At 39.5% G+C, this 19,495-nt stretch overlaps 1 protein-coding gene across 1 annotated transcript; it reads right to left on the bottom strand.

The window, feature by feature from the left end:
- Positions 1-200: 200 nt before the first annotated feature.
- LOC135517286 (V-type proton ATPase subunit d 1-like) lies at positions 201-9,055 on the bottom strand. Its single transcript, XM_064941452.1, has 8 exons — positions 8,821-9,055; positions 7,862-8,033; positions 6,606-6,784; positions 5,794-5,873; positions 2,777-2,854; positions 2,296-2,472; positions 1,809-1,883; positions 201-591 (listed from the first exon to the last, which is right to left on the bottom strand). Exons 1-8 carry the CDS (start codon positions 8,948-8,950, stop codon positions 430-432), a joined length of 1,053 nt encoding a protein of 350 aa, XP_064797524.1. The 5' UTR covers positions 8,951-9,055; the 3' UTR covers positions 201-429.
- Positions 9,056-19,495: the final 10,440 nt, after the last annotated feature.

Genomic DNA, 19,495 nt, shown 5'->3' with positions numbered 1-19,495 from the left:
CCCACACATCCAACCCTTATACACAAACGTACGAACGTACTGCATTGTTGAGGGAGTTAGGACAAAAGGATTTCACTGCACCTTTTATACCTGCCGTAAACTGTGTACGTGACAAGTACAATTTGATTGGATTAGAGAATTTTTATTTTTTATATATTTGACATGCAATTGTACACCTAAAGTCCCACCAAAATGTCTGGATTCCATAGATTGTTCTGTCTCTCATTATACAATTGTTCATGTGCTATAATACAGTCAATATTTGAAGCCTTTTGTTTATAAAAATAAAAAGTTGCATACCTATGCAGCTGTTACATTGATCAGAACTGTATGTTTTGAACCTGTTATCAATTTTGACAACCGTTGCTAATATTACTACTACTACAAAAAAAGGTGTGTAACCGCTCCAACAGACAGTGTGTTCGTCCTTTAGAAGATGGGGATGTAGTTGTCGATCTTAGACTTTTGTCTCTGTGTGACACACTCTGCGATCCAGACGATGTTGCGAGCCTCCTGCTCCTTCAGCTTGAGGTAGGAATAGAACACGCCCAAATGGAACTGCTCCATAAAGGCCAGCGTGTTCAGCTTCACCTGAGAGAGAGAATCATGTCGAATGTACACTACCTTTCAAAAGTTTGGGGTCACTTAAGAGATGTCCTTGTTTTCCGTGAAATGAGTTGCAAAATGAATAGGAAGTATAGTCAAGACGTTGACAAGGTAATAAATAATGATTTTTAATGAATTGTGTCCTTCAAACTTTGCTTTCGTCAAAGAACCTTCCATTTGCAGCAATTACTGGCCTACAGACCTTTGGCATCCTAGTTGTCAATTTGTTGAGGAAATCTGAATAAATTTCACCCCATGCTTCCTGAAGCACCTCCCACAAGTTGGATTGGCTTGATGGGCACTTCTACTACCCTGTGAGGTCAATAGGGTTAAGATCCAGTGACTCAGAATACCAGCTGACTGCTCCTTCCCTAAATAGTTATTGCATAGTTTGGAGCTGTGCTTTGGGTCATTGTCCTGTTGTTGGAGGAAATTGGCTCCAATTAAGCTCCGTCCACAGGGTATGACATGGCGTTGCAAAATGGAGTGATAGCCTTCCTTCTTCAAGATCCCTTTTACCCTGTACAAATCTCCCACTTTACCACCACCAAAGCACCCCCAGACCATCACATTGCCTCCACCATGCTTGACAGATGGCGTCAAGCATTCCTCCAGCATCTTTTCATTTTTTCTGCATCTCACGAATGTTCTTCTTTGTGATCTGAACACCTCAAACTTAGATTAGTCTGTCCATAACACTTTTTCCAATCTTCCTCTTGTGTGTCTGTGTTATTTTGCCCATCTTAATATTTTCGTTTTACGGACCAGTCTGAGATATGGCTTTTTCTTTGCAACTCTGTCTAGAAGGCCAGCATCCCAGAGTCGCCTCTTCACTGTTGACGTTGAGACTGGTGTTTTGCGGGTACTATTTAATGAAGCTGCCAGTTGAGGACTTGTGAGGTGTCTGTTTCTCAAACTAGACAATCTAATGTACTTGTCCTCTTGCTATAATGAGGCCTCTGTACGTCTATGTAGATATTCCATAAGAAATCAGCCGTTTCCAGCTACAATAGTCATTTACAACATTAACAATGTCTATGCTGTCTTTCTGATCAATTTGATGTTATTTTAATGGACAAAATAGGCTTTTCTTTAAAAAACAAGGCCATTTCGAAGTGACCCCAAACTTTTGAACGGTAGTGTAGAATGTGCATATAGACCACATCCTCCAGTCTGAATGTATTGCATGAGATGAATCTTACCTCCCGCTCAAAGAATCTGTCCTCCAGGGTTCTGGAGGATCCTGCCTCAGGTTCATCAAATATGAGTTTATAGTCCTGGAGGATATCAAAATCATATCAACTAATAAGACATAATAACTATAAGACATGATGCATCTAATACAACAGTATCAGACAGTAGTCAGACTGTAGTCAGCTGAAACCATGTTGCAGTAGTCTGATTCACTGCATAAACAGGGCGTACTCATCCAAAACGCAGCAGCACAGAGAGTATAGAAATAAAACAAATATTCAGAAGGTGTAATTCTCGAGTTAAGTTAAACCCTGCATTATAGATCTTACTTTAATTATACAGTAGTAGTCCAACTGATGGGGGATGCGTTCATTAGGCACCGAACAGAAGAACCCTGAAACACAGAGGGACTGCCTAGAGTTGTCCTAAATGTAATGCCTAGTTTGGGTTGCCATTGTCATTTTATTGACATTCTTCCATTGCTTTGAAACTCACAGGGTAGTAGTCGGCCACAGCTTTGACCTGCTCGTAGTCCTCTGCCCTGGCCAAGAGACGGAGCCCCTCGGGGTACAGTCTCCCACAGGAGGGGTACAGGGCGCTCCTCCCCACCCCACTCAGGTCTGTCCCGAACGAGTTCACTGTGATGATGAACGCACGCCGGTCGGCCTCAAACTGCAACATACACACAGGGAGTAAACCACAAATCCCCACAGAGGGGTAACACATAGAAGCTCACTGGCAAACACACACACACACACACATATAAAACACAGACAGAGAGAGAGCGAAAATATAAAGGGCCACATGTAAAGGTTAAACAAATAGACCGCAGACAAATAGAGAGGGTAAACACATGCAGTATAAGTTTACAGTACATATACACTCTGAAAACACACACAGACACACACCATAAAACAACTCATTCAAACTGTAACTGGTGATGTCCCAGGTTAGAGGAACGACTGGTTTAGAATACCTCCAGGATAGGACACATGATGTTCTTTGTGGCTCCTCCACTCTCCTGACAGAATTTGTAGAATGCCTCCAAATAAGCCTGTTTAAAATGAAAAGACACTTTCAGATCTAAACCATAGAAACAAACGTTTCTGTTTCTTGTATTCACTTTTCTAAAGGATGACGTAAACAATAAACATGATCACCGTCAGGAAAATAAGCTTAAGAGCAATCACCATTTTAGCAGTGCTTGACTATAAATCAAATCAACGTTTAGGATCTACACAGTAAAATCGCAAGAGTTAATTTAACCCCCATGGAGTCAAATGTAACACTATTTTGGGGCTTATATGGTCCCACCCCCATTTTGTGTTTACTCTGGTAATGAGTTAAAGGTACTACACCTAGAATTTCCTAGAATGTGGAAGCTAGGTGAAGCTATTCAGTTCTTGTTTTATCACATAAACTGAAATTGAGCGAACAGTGTATCATTTTTGCAACCGAGAAGTGACAGAGTGATGATCACTGAAGATCACTGACGTGGTGACTTGACCTCGCCGACCATCAGATGCAGGTACCATCACTCCAGCAAAATAAAAAGGCAAATGATTTCAATTCATGCTCCACAGTGCCTCACAAGTGCTGAACCAACTGATCTATTTTGTTATCAAAGCTCGAGTTTTGAAATATAATATGGTCTGATTAACAACATTGGCAGGCCAATCATATAGCCAATATGCTGTGATATGTATTAGGCCTACAGTCCAAACCTCATTCCTATAAAAAGGTTTCTGTGCGGTTAACAGTAAAGAAATATATAAAAAAATCTGTACAGCAGATCTCTGCTTGCTTTTTGACTGCGAAAGTGATCTTGACTTAGAAAAGGTTGGTGACCACTGACCTACACTGTGTTAATTGAAACAACTTTCCCACTAACGGTTGTTATAAATCAAACCACTTACAATCAATGCGAAAACACAGATAATGAAACAAACAATTCTAAAAATCAACCTGCAACAAAGCATGCTGGGAAATATAAACACTGAGGCCCCTCCCACATCTGTGGATGACTCCATAGATTTAACTCCCTGTCTGGTTAAAAGTATTCCGCCTCAGTGAACTCCAGTTATCAACATTAACTCCAGGGTGTGTATCACTCTCTTGAGGGTCAAGATAACTCGCAGTAGAGTCAATATAACTCAATGATTTTTAACACTGTGATTTAAATGATCCTTGATTTACTGGCGAAGCTAGTGTGTGACCTCTGTTATTTAGTTGAGTGTATGCTTAAATGTTTTTATTTGCTTCAACTTTGATTTAGTTGTATAAACACATGCAGCATATATATACACACACACACACACACACACACACACACACACACACACACACACACACACACACACACACACACACACACACACACACACACACACACACACACACACACAGATTTCTCTAGGTTTTTGAATTGAAAATGTTATGATGTGACAACAGGACCTTATTAAATAGTTTGTTTGGCAGCATGTTTTTAGAGGGAACAGACTCATTCCTAGCCCTGTATAAAGGTTAAGATTCTGTGAAACATTTCTGTCTATTAGTGTATTTTAGAGTATTTTGTCTTTTGCCACATTTGTTTATTTTAGATCCACCCCAACAAAGTTTGCCTATTCTATTCTGTTCCGTTTGTTTTTTTAAATATATTTAAAAAAATGTATTGATAGTTATGGCTTTACCAGATCTCACAGACACTTTCACTGTGATGTTATGACCTTAGAAGTCAAAGACAGAATTGGGACCCTGATGCCATGACCCACTGATTATGACATCAACACAAATACATTGGAATACTGAGCTCTCTCATTACAGTTAGCTAGGACAGCCTGGCTAAGACAGCCAGCAACCATCTACCCTGGTAGAGGAAAAGCAGACTCTGGACCAATCATCTCCACAGGGCAACAAGACTCAGACTCCAGACCAGCCAGCTACTCAGACTCTGGCCCAAGAACATCTACAGGTTCCTGTTGTTTTGATCCCCTTGGAGGAAGTTGTTCTGCTGGCAGATGAGATCCCGGCCTTGTTCGAGGACACAGCACCAGTTGTGGGTGTCATCCAGACCTCCCTCAAACAACATGCTCCCCTGGTAGACCAACCATCTTGACAGGACAACCAAATTCTGGAACATGGAATCCCAGCCAGTGGAAGACATTTGGACCTCCTTGCTCCCTGCTCCACTGGTAGACAACCCTCTGACCTCCTTGGGCAATAGTACCATGAAAGATGACCAATGGACCTCCCAGCAACAAGGGTATCGAACCTCCTGCAAGCATGATGGTCACATTTCAACCTGTCTGAAACCAACAGATGATATGAGGTCCCTCCTAGAAGCAGCTGCTCAACAGGTCAATGGCCTTGTGATCTCCCTGGACCAAAATGGCTAACGGAAGCCGAAATGACTATTTTACCTAAGATGAAAGTTGGCCCTTCCTAGAGCAAAATACTATGATATCCAGACCCCAATGGGGAAAAGTCCTCTACCCAGGGACCATTTTCCAATGTACTCCTTTACAACTGCTCCATTCCTCAACAGTACATTGACCACCTCAATTCGAACCTCCACAATGGTATGTATGCATTCAAATATCATACAATATACATTTACATACGGTAAATACATTGTGTTCATTCTACACTCTTCCAGCATTGTATCACAGTTGTATTGTATCAGTCAACAGTACCATTTAAGTCTCGATTAAATGTACTCTGTACCAGAACCGCCTGTATATAGCCTCGCTACTGTATTTGTTTCTCCTTAATTATTTGTTATTTCTATTTGTTTTTCTTAAAACTGCATTGTTGGTTAAGTAAGCATTTCACTGTAAGCTATTGTTGTATTCGGCACATGTAACAAATAACATTTGATTTGATTTACATGACATTTTGGAGACCAGATTCAATCCATGCCTGTGTATGGTGGTGCTCAAAATGTGAGGAAATGCAGAGATGTTTTTACATTCAATTGATTTGATGCCACATCACCTTGTACAGTTTGTTTCTCATGATCTCAGCCCCCATCTCATCCAGGTTGGCCTCAGACACAGCATCCTGGAAGAACAGAGCTGAAAAGACAAAGTAGCACATATACACTCTTAGAAAAAAAAAGGCGCCATCTAGAACCTGAAATGGTTCTCCGGCTGTCCACATAGGAGAACCCTTTGTAGAACCCTTTTTTGTGACTAGGTAGAACCCTTTTGTGTTCCATGTAGAACCTTTTCCACAGAGGGTTTGACAGAACCCAAAAGGGTTCTCCTATGGGGACAGTCGAAGAACCCTTTTGTTTCTGAGAGTGTATAGATGAGAGTGTAATAAACCCAGACCCAGAACGCTGACACGTCCATAAACCTTCATAGCAATAGGAAAAGTTGCAGCCACAGGGTTGATACTGGTGAGCAGCAGGAGGCAATGTTAAGCCATCCTCTGATTTATTACGTACCCTCTTCAGGGGAAGCCTACTCGCTTCTAAATAGTGCAAGCATGATGCCTTTTAATGCACTGCTTGCGGTAAGCTCCAGAAAACTAGGTGAGTGGACATTCTGGTCAATAAATGACTTATAGCTTATTAATAAGGAAGCCTAACGATAAAGATTCCAAAAACAAGCAAAAAAATTAATGTATTTTGTCAACATAATATTCATGAGGCATGTTTTGGATTTCATAGTCATATTACACTAGATATTCAAAGGTTTTCATAGATATTTACATTATAGATAGTCAAATTGATATTTATTAGTCAGTCCCACTGGCACAGATGCCCACTGATGCCCACAGAATATGCCCACTGTAGTGATTACCCAGAGGTGTGTCCACCAGGATGGCACAGTAGAGCTCAGCGGGTGTGCGGGCGATGCCAACCGCTGCCATTTGGTCAAACATTCCCAGTGGGTGGCACCGTGGCAGAAGCTCTGCCACATCCCTCTGCTTTAGGGCACCGGTGATCAACATCACCACGTTGTCAATCATGTAACTGTAACTGCAACAGGGAGGAGATAAGGACATACAGGGGAGAGAATGTGGACCTAGTTCCATTTCTTTTCATATGATTCATTTTCCTCCTTACGTAATTCCATCCAACATCCCAACACTTTATGATTTTGTTCAGTTTCTCAATGGTTCACTGGAAAATATTCATTGACGGCCAAATAGATTGCAAGAAGAGGAAGGAGAGGAGGAAAAGGGGGGAAATGAACTTGGTGAGATAAAGTATAGAACAAGTAAAAAAGTTGACCCTCTAGTACTTGTGTTTCGCATATCTCAGATTTGTAAAAATGTGTAATACATTTGGAGCTGTAAGATTACTGGCATACAAGCAAGGTACTTAGTCAAGGAAGGTGTATAGATTACTGGCATACAAGGAAGGTACTTAGTCAAGGAAGGTGTATAGATTACTGGCATACAAGGAAGGTATTTAGTCAAGGAGGGTGTATAGATTACTGGCATACAAGGAAGGTACTTAGTCAAGGAAGGTGTATAGATTACTGGCATACAAGGAAGGTATTTAGTCAAGGAGGGTGTATAGATTACTGGCATACAAGGAAGGTACTTAGTTAAGGAAGGTGTATAGATTACTGGCATACAAGGAAGGTATTTAGTCAAGGAGGGTGTATAGATTACTGGCATACAAAGAAGGTACTTAGTCAAGGAAGGTGTATAGATTACTGGCATACAAGGAAGGTATTTAGTCAAGGAGGGTGTATAGATTACTGGCATACAAGGAAGGTACTTAGTCAAGGAAGGTGTATAGATTACTGGCATACAAGGAAGGTACTTAGTCAAGGAAGGTGTATAGATTACTGGCATACAAGGAAGGTACTTAGTCAAGGAAGGTGTATAGATTACTGGCATACAAGGAAGGTACTTAGTCAAGGAAGGTGTATAGATTACTGGCATACAAGGAAGGTATTTAGTCAAGGAAGGTGTATAGATTACTGGCATACAAGGAAGGTACTTAGTCAAGGAAGGTGTATAGATTCCGGAAGACAGAGAGGCAGGCCTACAGAGATGGACAGATAGATAGCCAGACAGAAGTGATTTATTAGAACACTCCTACGTGATGTAGTCGAGGAAGGTGGAGAGGGGCGGTAGGGAGTGAGCGCGTAGGCAGCGGAACTCAGTCAGAATGTTCTCTTTCAGTCTGTGATCAATGAGAGACACGGTCAGGTCCTCGTTCCCAGCGGTCAGGAGGCTGCCGTAGTCTGTACTCTGCAGGTGCAGCTTCATGTCTACATTGAGATATTGTTAAAAGACACATGTCATACGTGGACAGGAGATTGAACCATTGATTCCATGAGGGTGCCTTGTGGTGCTGGCAACTCCAATAACAATCTGAGTACCCCTAGGTGTAGCAATATTAATTATAGCAGCCTAAGTGTTGAAAATACTATTTTGGTCCAGTTCACTATTTTAGAGCCAATTCAATAGTGAATGTTGGTGAATGATAACAAACCCAAAAGTTAATATTGCAGAACGATAACACGTTTCGTCAACGACAAAGACAGAATTCGAAATATTTTCGAGACACATAAAAAAAGTATGCATTTCTATTTGTCTGTAAAACTGTGAAATGATGTTTTATGTCTTTCATAAGTCACATTGAATTTTGCTTGTCCAAATCTGTAATTCCAGTCAGTCCCAGTTGTTGACTGGAAGTTAACCTTTAAAGTTATGGGTCATAATCACTCTATTTTAAAGACTATAATTGACCCCGGTCAAACTGCCCATAACTCGCTTCCATTGTTTGGTGAGGATGATGACGACTAACGAGGAGTACACACACACTTGCTCCCATGTACACACGCATCCACACTCACACACATTCCAGCCACAGTTTAGGCTGGAATTCAAGCAAACCGCATTGTGCAAAAAAATCGCATTGCACTGACTTACTCAATATATGGATATCTGTGTAATTGCAAACTATACGTAAAGCCAAATACTGCAAATTACACAGTGGGTTATAGACCGTAATTGGTAAACAAAACATTCCACAATACAAAAACCTCAGCTTACCCTCTAGTGTGTCACATTGGGCCAGGTTGTGATAGTCGGACCGAGTCAGTATCCCGGCCTTCAGTCCTCGTACCAGCCCCTCCAAGTAACCATGGTCCACATTGAAGCTAAGCTCTGGATACAGCGACATTCTCCAAAACGACAAGTTAGTTAATAGGCCCTCTCTTGTTGTTCTACCCGCAGCTTTGGCTTTGTCTCTCTTCCAACTTCCCTCTTTTCTGTCAATGACTAATGCTCATACAATCCTTCCCTTCCTATGTGACACTTGTAATAATTTCCATGGCTTTTGACTATTTATATAAGTCCTATATCCAGCATCTGGCTATTCTCCCTGACTCAAATCATTGGACTAATTGTAATCCGGAGAAACTGTTCTTCTATTGTTTATTTGCAAATGTTCATGCAGGTTAACTTTAACTGCAGAAAAATGTGAGCAAGAGATAAGAGTGATGCTTTACAGAAATGTTGCTTCTGAGAATTGTTGCCCAAAAGGGACAGAAATCTTGCACATAAACTACCTCATTGGACAGAAAGGGACACCCCTCCCCTTAGTAATATATTGTTTGCCTAAAACTAAGGATGCGTGTGGTTTGCAATACCAGAAAACTGAACAACAACAAAACAGCCACAGTGCTGAAGTAAAAAAATAAATCCGATGGCCCGTGTGAACTCTGGGGTCGATCAAGGGGAAAACACTGTTTTCACCACCAGACAGCCGATTAGCACTCATACAATGGCCTCTGACCGCAAAGCTAAACAACAGCAGAAAGGAGAACATTATTCATCTTCTCTAGATTCATAAACCTCTCCCATAAAACATGCATGGGGGATGTGGGACTAATAGAATGAAAGTGTACCCAAAACGTACGTCAGACCAGCTCGAACAAAAAGGGGAATCAGGTGCTCAACTGAGAGACTTGTGTGACTATGTGTGACTGTGTGCATCTCAAGCCTATTAGACAACACTTTGCTTATTTTCCACAGAAGTAAGGTGTGTGTGTGTGTGTGTGTGTGTGTGTGTGTGTGTGTGTGTGTGTGTGTGTGTGTGTGTGTGTGTGTGTGTGTGTGTGTGTGTGTGTGTGTGTGTGTGTGTGTGTGTGTGATGGAAATTTCATAAACAATAGGGGAACATCTTGGGTCTATACTTGTGAACGTTAGAAAAAGTTTTTCTCCATCTCATAATGCGCATCAGCCAATTGAAATTGTCAACATTGTTGCAGGTGATAATACGCTACATGTTAGCTGTTCCCATTACATAACCTGGCACATTTAGCTCTATGCTAACCTGAAAAGGGGGCAGTGTTTATTTCCTGTAACATATTTCGCATCAGCCTATCAACTATCTTAGACTTTATATCCACCAACCAATGGCATTTCTTAAAATAGATCAACTTGGCTACCAGGGTGATATTTAAAACCTGCAAATTCAAGGTTTACTTTTGTTAAACTTGCGGCTCTATTTTAACAAACGTAAAGCAAATGGTACATCTAAGTGCTGGCGGTAGCTCTATAGGTTAGGGGCGTGTCAGAAATATTGTTGCTATTTTCACAGCCATAATTATGGGCTCAGTTGCTGGCCGGAAAGTGCTGAGTTTTGATGAATAAACAAGTTGTGGGAGGGTCGAGGCTTAGCCTCTCATTGACTAATCAGAATCTGCTCCAGGGCTAAATATATGGTTGCTTCAAGTTGTGTATTTAAGGTCTTTCATGTATTGTGTTCAATGAGTTGTCATTACTGCTGTTAGCCCATACAAACGCATTGAATAACAGATTCACTATATGTAACAACAGTCCCAAAATAAATAATCTAGAGGTAGTTTGTTCTGAAGTATCTGTCCTTTAATTTACAGATATAAGAAAGATCAGAATTTTTTTTTTTTAAATCTTATTTTTGCCACTCTACAGTCTCCTTATATACTTCCATACATTTTCCATACATACATTCAACTGGTACTGGGGGCCCTTCAGATGAGTATTGTGAGGCCTAGGGGGGTCATAATAGTTTATAGTTCAAAACGTTCGGACTCTACAGACGACTTTGTGAGAAGACCGATTTTCGGGATGTCGCATGGTCTGACAAACAGCGCTCTAGCTCCGTCACCTTTTACCGCAAAAGGATCTCTAAGGTCAGGGCGTGACAAATACAGAAAAGGCAATGTAGACTATGGAGTGTTGTTCACTCATCGTAACTTTTCACAGGAGCTGGATAAAGATCCAATATGAAGGGAAAGGGGGAATGTCCACTCTGTTAAACTGCTGCCGATTACGACGTTTTATAAACACATAAACACACTTTTCTAGAAGTTGAATTGTTGGCACGCCACGGACGTTCTCGCCATTAAACCAGGACGGTGAATAATTCGAATAAGTTTGCTGGTTTTCGTTTAATTGTATTAAAACCAATCCGTTTTTTTAAAACAACAACAAAGAAATACATGGAAAATGTAATGATATCATAAAATTGTCAGGATAAAAAAAAGACAACGCATTGCTGTTGTACCAGCCTTCCTTATAGTAGGCCTAGGGTAAAGGGTAGCCTGCGGAGGGCATGGGTTTTGAACATATGAAACAGAAAACAAGCAATTGTTTAGAGGAAAATAACTTTTAAATACGAGGTTCACTGGTATTCACAGAGGTTCTTATCTCTCGTATCATGATGGGCTTAGATACATGTATCTCTGTTCGTTAAGAATGACCTTGTCATCCTTCTCTGTTTCTAGGGGTGCTGGCAACCTAGTTTTGAGTTTCCTGTTGAACAACACCTCTGCATGAGACAGACCATGTTTTAGTGGAGTAGCCCTGTAGTTTAACAAAGCGAGATTCGGATCTGTCCTCGAGTCGAGTGCTTTCTTAAGCAGTAGTTTTATTGTTTTGGCACCTTTCTCGACTAACTCATTGCACTGTGGGTACAGTGGGCTGGATGTGACATGCTTGAACCCGTACAGTTTAGCAAAATCACTGAAAGCTGAACAGCTGAACTGTGAGGAGTCAGTACGGACTACGTCCACAACTCCATGGCGAGCAAAGAATGATCTGATGTGAGTTATCACCTGACTAGCAGTAGTGTCCTTCAGCAAAGCTCTCTGGGTAATGAGAGTAATAGTCCATCAGTAGAACATCGTTCTTGCCGTCAAGCGCAAAGAGATCTTTCCCCCATGGTTTCAACACGTTGTTTTCCTCAACCCACATTGGCTCTTTGCTCTGTTTTGACCTGTATTTCGGGCATGTTTCACAGACTCTGATTGTCTGCTCTATATCATCATTCACCTTGGGCCCGAATAACACATTGTTTTTGCACGTCGTTTTGACTTTTCCATGCCTAGATGGCCCTTGAGCATTTTAATCAGCATGTTTTCTGCAACACTTGGTATCACAATTGTTTTAACCCTTAAACAGAACTCCATCAAGTACAGATAGCTCATCCCTGTATTGACATCAAGGGTGTGGTATAGCTTGTAGAGACCACCTGCATGTTATGGCTTGAATCACCTTCTGCAAGCACTCATCTTCTGCAGTAGCACGTGAAATAACTGTCCACATTTCATCTGAGACTGAGCAACTCTTTCTGATAAGGTTTACAGGTATGGTCTGGTCCTGCTCGTATATCTGGGTTGGTTCTGAGCTGTCAAAACCTCTGGACAATGTGTCTGCCACTAACAATTCCTTCCCTGGCCTGTGGCCTGTCATGTTTCAGAAGTTTCAGAAGCAGTCTCTGTACCCTTGGTGGTGTGTATGCTAGACCCTTCTTTGCAATAGTAACCAAAGGTTTATGACCTGTTTCAGCCCCACACTGTCTTACCATAGATAAACACATGGAATTTCTCACATGCATACTTCAGTCAAAATGCCTCTTTCTCAATCTGAGCAGAGCCCTTGAGGCATATGCGAATGGGCGCCATCTAGTGCCATACTGCTGTAACAACACTTCCCCTCAACCTGCTTTAGAGGCATCTGCTGAGCTTTTGGCTTTGTGCTTTTCATCACACTGTCGAACCCTCAGTATTGGAGCCGTTATGATTAATGCCTTGAGCTCCTCAAACTCTTTCTGGTGGTTACTGTTCCAACACCGCTCGACAGTTTTACACCGTAGTCTTCTCATCAGTGCCCACATAGTTAACCATACTGAAGAACCTTTGTACGCTCTCTTTGTTGGTAGACGGGGGTATGTTCTTGATGCCTGTCACTTTGCTCGTGTCTATCTGAACACCTTCACATGTTAGTTTTCACCCAAGTAGGTTATTTCTGAATTCACATTTGTCCGCGTTTAGCTTTAGCCCATTAGCTCTGGCTAGATCAAATGCTGCTTTCAACCTTGTGTTGTGTATTCAAGGGTCTGACCCCATATTTGTGCACACTCACACTGTTGGACTGTCCTATGAACACCTTCTGGTGCTGAAGTGAGACCAAACGGGAGCCTTTTAAATAAGTACCTAGCAAAAGGAGTGTTGAAAGTATAAAGTACTCTCCTTGTCTAGATTGATCTGGCAAAACCCTGAGGAGGGATCGAGCTTGAGAAGAATTTAGCCCCTGCTATGTCCCTGAATATCTCCCCCTGGTAGGCAGCTGAAACACTTCCCTTTTCACATGCTTGTTTAGCTCAACTACTACTTGTGAGTGGACCCATTCAGTAGGTTCTTCTACTTTGTCTATCTAAGGACTGTAGCCTCAGTAGCTCTGCTGTTAGCTTGTCTCTTAATAATAATGGTACCTTTCGACAGTGTCTTCAGAAGGTATTCACACAGCTTTCATTTTTCCCCCACATTTTGTTGTGCTACAGCCTGAATTTAAAATGGATAAATAGAGATGTTTTGTCACTGATCAACACATAATACCCCATAATGTCAAAGTGGAATTATGTTTTTTTTATTTTTTTAAACTTTTTTATTTTTTAGAAATTAATAAAAAATGTAAAGTTGAAATGTCTTGAGTCAATAAGTATTCAACCACTTTGTTATTTGATTTGATTTATTAGGATCCCCATTAGCCGACGCCGATGTTGACAGCTAGTCTTACTGGGGTCCGACACATAAGGAAAAAGACATTACAGACAAAATACTTCACAATTTACATACACGTAAAAACAATAACATGTAGTGTGTGTGTGTTTGTGTATCTATCAGTTACACATACATGTGAGTATGGTGTTGTACCGTGAGGTGTTGCTTTATTTGTTTTTTTGAAACCAGGTCTGCTGTTCACATGTGCTTTATAAAATGAAAGGGAGCTCCATGCAATGCAGTCATGGCTCTGTATAATACTGTAGGTTTCCTTGAATTTGTTCTGGTCCTGGAGACTGTGAAAAGAACACTGGTGGCATGTCTGGTGGTGTAAGTGTGTGTGTCAGTGCTGTGAGTAAGTTGACTATGTAAACAATTTGGAATTTCCAACACAATGTTTCTTACAAAAACAAGAAGTGACGCAGTCAGTCTTTCCTCAACTCTTAGTCAAGAGAGACTGAAATGCATAGTATTAATAGTATCCCTCTAATTACAACGAAGAGCAAGGAAGCTGCTCGGTTCTGAAGGACTTGTGAAGTGTGGTGTCAAAAAAGCAGAGCATCTCTTTATTACAGACAAACGTCTCTCCATCTTTACAACCATTGCATCTATCTAGGGTAACACCAAGTCATTTAGTCTCCTCAACTTGTTCAACAGCCACACCATTCATTAGCAGATTCAGCTGAGGTCTAGAGTTATTTGTACCAAATACATTGCTCTTGGTTTTAGAGATGATCAGTACCAGTTTGTTACTGGACACCCATTCCAAAACAGACTGCAACTCTTTGATAAGGGTTTCAGTGACTTCGCTGTGGTTGCTGATGCATATATAGTTGAATCATCAGCATACATGGACACACATGCTTTGTTTAATGCCAGTGGCAGTTAATTGGTAAAAAATAGAAAAGAGGGCCAAGAGAACTGCCTTGCAGTACACCACACTTTACATGTTTGACATTAGAGAGGCTTCCATTTAAAAAAAACTTTGAGTTCTATTAGATAGATAGCTCTGAATCCACAATATGGCAGAGATTGAAAAGCCATAACACATATGTTTTCTCAACAACAGGTAATGGTCAATAATATCAAAGGCTGCACTGAAATCTAACAGTACAGCTCCCACAATCTTTTTATTATCAATTGCTTTCAAACCAATCATTAGTCATTTGTGTCAGTGCGGTACATGTTGAGTGCCCTTCTCTATAAGCATCCTGAAAGTCTGTTGTTAATTTGTAATACATTTTTCCAAACGTTTGCTAAAAGCTGGCAGCAAGCTGATAGGTCTGCTGTTAGAACCTATAAAGGCCGCTTTACCACTCTTGGGTAGCGGAATGACTTTGGCTTCCCTCTAGGCCTGAGGACAAAAACTTTCCTCTAGGCTCAGATTAAAGATATGACAGATAGGAGTGGCTATAGAGTCAGCTACTGTCCTCAGTAGCTTTCCATCTAAGTTGTCAATGCCAAGTTTGTTATTATTGATTGATAACAATATTTTTTATCCACCTCTCCCACACTAATCAAACTTGCAATGATTTTATTTTTATAGTGTACGTGAAGTAAACAGAGAGGTCTACTTTCTTGGGGACCTGAATATTGACTGGTTTTCATTAAGCTGTCCACTCGAGGAGAAGCTTCTTACTGTAACCAGTGCCTGTAATCTGGTTCAGGTCATTAATCAATTTACCAGGGTGTTTACAAACAATATATGAACAAAATCATCCACATGTATTGATCACATTTTTACTAATACTGTAGAACTTTGTTCTAAAGCTGTATCCGTACACGTTGGATGCAGTGATCACAATATAGTGGCTATATCCAGGAAAGACAAAGTTCCAAAAGCTGGGACTAAATTTGTGTATAAGAGATCATACAAAAGATTTTGCTGGTGACTCTTATGTGGATGATGTTAAAAATATTTGTTGGTCTGATGTGATTAATGAGGAGCATCCAGATGCTGCACTTTTTGGGGCGGCAGGGTAGCCTAGTGGTTAGAGCGTTGGACTAGTAACCGGAAGGTTGCAATTTCAAACCCCCGAGCTGACAAGGTACAAATCTGTCGTTCTGGCCCTGAACAGGCAGTCAACCCACTGTTCCCAGGCTGTCATTGAAAATAAGAATTTGTTCTTAACTGACTTGCCTGGTTAAATAAAGGTAAAAAAAAAAATTATACATTTATAAAATTGCTTCTTCCAAATATTGATAAACATGCACCTGTTAAGAAACAAACTGTTAAGGATTGATCGGAATGGTTGAAAGAGACGGGTGACTAATAAGTCTGGCTGCAAATCTTACTGGCTGACTTACTGCAAATTGAGAAATGAGAAACAAAAAGTTGAATAATCTGTATTATGAAGCCAAGATTCATGATATAAAGAATGATAGAAAAAAACGGAGTACTTTAAATGAAATCTCCATCTTTCATCAACTCAGATGGCTTATTCATGAAAAAAACATTTGATGTTGCCATTATTTTAATGATTACTTAATTTGCAAAGTGGGTAATCTTAGGCAGGAAGTGCCAACAGTGAGCCATTGTAATCAAGCATAAAAAAATAAAAAAATAATGAAAGAAAAGCATTTACAAGTTTGAATTTTGTTAAGTTAGTGTGGGAGAGGTGGAGAAAAATATTGTTAACAATCAATAATGACAGAGAGGCTCGCTGCTATGCCAAACAGCTCCTCAGACCTGGACAGATAGTAATGGTCCCAGCAACTGATGCCAACCACGTCACGGGATCCAAACTCAAAAATGTTTTCAATAGACATTCAAAACATTCCAAAACAACTAACTTTCCAAAACAACAAACCGAGCTCTGTCTCTTTCCGCGTATAAGTACTGTAAGATGTGGTAATGATATATAGCAAGCCAAAATACGTTTAGGAGTAAAAATGTGCTTAACAAGTCACATAATAAGTTGTATGGACTCATCTCTGTACCCCACACATACAATTATCTGTAAGGTCTCTCAGTCGAGCAGTGAATGTCAAACACAGATTCAACCACAAAGACCAGAGAGATGTTCCATTGCCTCGCAAAGAAGGGCACCAATTGGTAGATTGTAAACAAACAAAAAAGTAGATATTGAATATTACTTTGAGTACATAGTTGTAATTAAGTTATTAATTACAACTTGGATGGTGTATCAATACACCCAGTCACTACAAAGATACAGGCATCCTTCTAAACTCAGAGGAAGGAAACCGCTCATGGGTTTCACCATGAGGCAAATGGTGACTTTAAAACAGTTACAGAGTTTAATGCAAGAAATGTGGTGATTCTAACATGTATTGACTCAGGGGCGTGTATACTTAAATGCAATAGTATCACCCCATTGCAAGTCTAGATGCAAATGCAAACAACCTGAAGTGTGGTTTTCATATAAGCCCGTGGGCTTCCAACCACACCTGCAGTTTTTTTCCGTTTGATTTTGTTTTTATCCGTATTGTTGTCTATCACTTGTTTTCTTTGGCGCAAATAAAAACAAAAAAACAAAGTGTTCCTCAAGTGTGTGACACTTAGTAGGCATGCCATTAAAGAAAGAGTGATTTGAGTTATTACATTATTGTTTTAAATTATTACACTATTGCAGTTTTTTTTAACACTTTATAATGTAACGCATAATGTCGTAATAATTGGATTATTACGTTATGTGCAGAAACTTCATCACATAATACTTTCAGCATACTTATTTAATTATAGGCAATGTATTATTATCCACTGTTACATTATTGGCAGTTATTACATTATTATCCACTATTACATTAATGGCAGTTATTACATTATTCGCCACTATTACATTATTGGCAGTTATTACATTATTCGCAACTATTACATTATTGGCAGTTATTACATTATTAGCAACTATTACATTAATGGCAGTTATTACATTATTAGCCACTATTACATTAATGGCAGTTATTACATTATTCGCCACTATTACATTATTGGCAGTTATTACATTATTCACCACTATTACATTATTGGCAGTTATTACATTATTATCCACTATTACATTAATGGCAGTTATTACATTATTCACCACTATTACATTATTGGCAGTTATTACATTATTCGCCACTATTACATTATTGGCAGTTATTACATTATTAGCAACTATTACATTAGTGGCAGTTATTACATTATTAGCAACTATTACATTATTGGCAGTTATTACATTATTAGCAACTATTACATTATTGGCAGTTATTACATTATTATCCACTATTACATTATTGGCAGTTATTACATTATTATCCACTATTACATTATTGGCAGTTATTACATTATTATCCACTATTACATTATTGGCAGTTATTACATTATCTGCCACTATTACATTATTGGCAGTTATTACATTATTCACCACTAATACATTATTGGCAGTTATTACATTATTCGCCACTATTACATTATTGGCAGTTATTACATTATTATCCACTATTACATTATTGGCAGTTATTACATTATTCGCCACTATTACATTATTGGCAGTTATTACATTATTATCCACTATTACATTATTGGCAGTTATTACATTATTATCCACTATTACATTATTGGCAGTTATTACATTATCAGTCACTATTACATTATTGGCAGTTATTACATTATTATCCACTATTACATTATTGGCAGTTATTACATTATTAGCAACTATTACATTATTGGCAGTTATTACATTATCTGCCACTATTTCATTATTGGCAGTTATTACATTATTATCCACTATTACATTATTGGCAGTTATTACATTATTCGCCACTATTACATTATTGGCAGTTATTACATTATTATCCACTATTACATTATTGGCAGTTATTACATTATTATCCACTATTACATTATTGGCCGTTATTACATTATTAGCAACTATTACATTATTGGCAATTATTACATTATTCGCCACTATTACATTATTGGCAGTTATTACATTATTAGCAACTATTACATTATTGGCAGGTATTACATTATTAGCAACTGTTACATTATTGGCAGTTATTACATTATTCGCCACTATTACATCATTGGCCGGTATTACATTATTAGCAACTATTACATTATTGGCAGTTATTACATTATTAGCCACTATTACAGTATTGGCAGTTATTACATTATCAGTTGCAACAGGGTGCCCTCCACCAACTGCTGTTGTCAGCTCTCGCCATATGTTATGGATGTGAATCAGATCTGGTGTCTTTGCTGGCCACTCCAGGACAGTCCAGCGTTTCTTCTTGAACCATTCCAGGGTGCTTTTGAGGTGTGCTTGGGGTTGTTGTTATGTTCACTTGGAACACATTTCTGTGGGTTGTTCTCCATTATTACTACTCATTGTCTGCATTCTTAACTGTTATTTTTCCTCGCCCCAAGCTCTCACTACCTCTTATCCACCGGGGAGTTTGCTAGTCATTTAAAAATGTATGTGACGACAGCGGCAAAAGCTATTATTGAGCAGAGAGCAATGTTTTTGCCAGCAGGGATAACTGGTGAGAATAGCAATACAAAGAGGATGAGTGAGGCTAACAAACATTCAAGAGGAAAAAAATATGGAGAGGATGTTTGTCACAAGTTTATGTTTTCTTTTTTTGTGGTTAGCATTGGATCAACATGACCCAGAATCTAGCAGAGGTGCATAGTTATACAAATGCAGAATGAATATAGTGATGTCGGAAAGGAC

Source organism: Oncorhynchus masou, chromosome 3, assembly GCF_036934945.1.
Source record: "Oncorhynchus masou masou isolate Uvic2021 chromosome 3, UVic_Omas_1.1, whole genome shotgun sequence".
NCBI classification, from domain to species: Eukaryota; Metazoa; Chordata; class Actinopteri; order Salmoniformes; family Salmonidae; genus Oncorhynchus; species Oncorhynchus masou.
Note: the sequence above shows the minus strand (reverse complement) of the source record. Positions and strands in the feature narration are given on the sequence as shown.

Coding starts and splice junctions, on each gene's coding strand:
- LOC135517286 (XM_064941452.1), bottom strand. CDS start 8,950: ATGTCGCTGTATCCAGAGCTTAGCTTCAATGTGGACCATGGTTACTTG. Junction 6,785..7,861: donor ACCTTCCTCGACTACATCAC/GTAGGAGTGTTC, acceptor TCCCTGTTGCAG/TTACAGTTACATGATTGACA. Junction 1,884..2,295: donor CTGTGGCCGACTACTACCCT/GTGAGTTTCAAA, acceptor GATATCCTCCAG/GACTATAAACTCATATTTGA.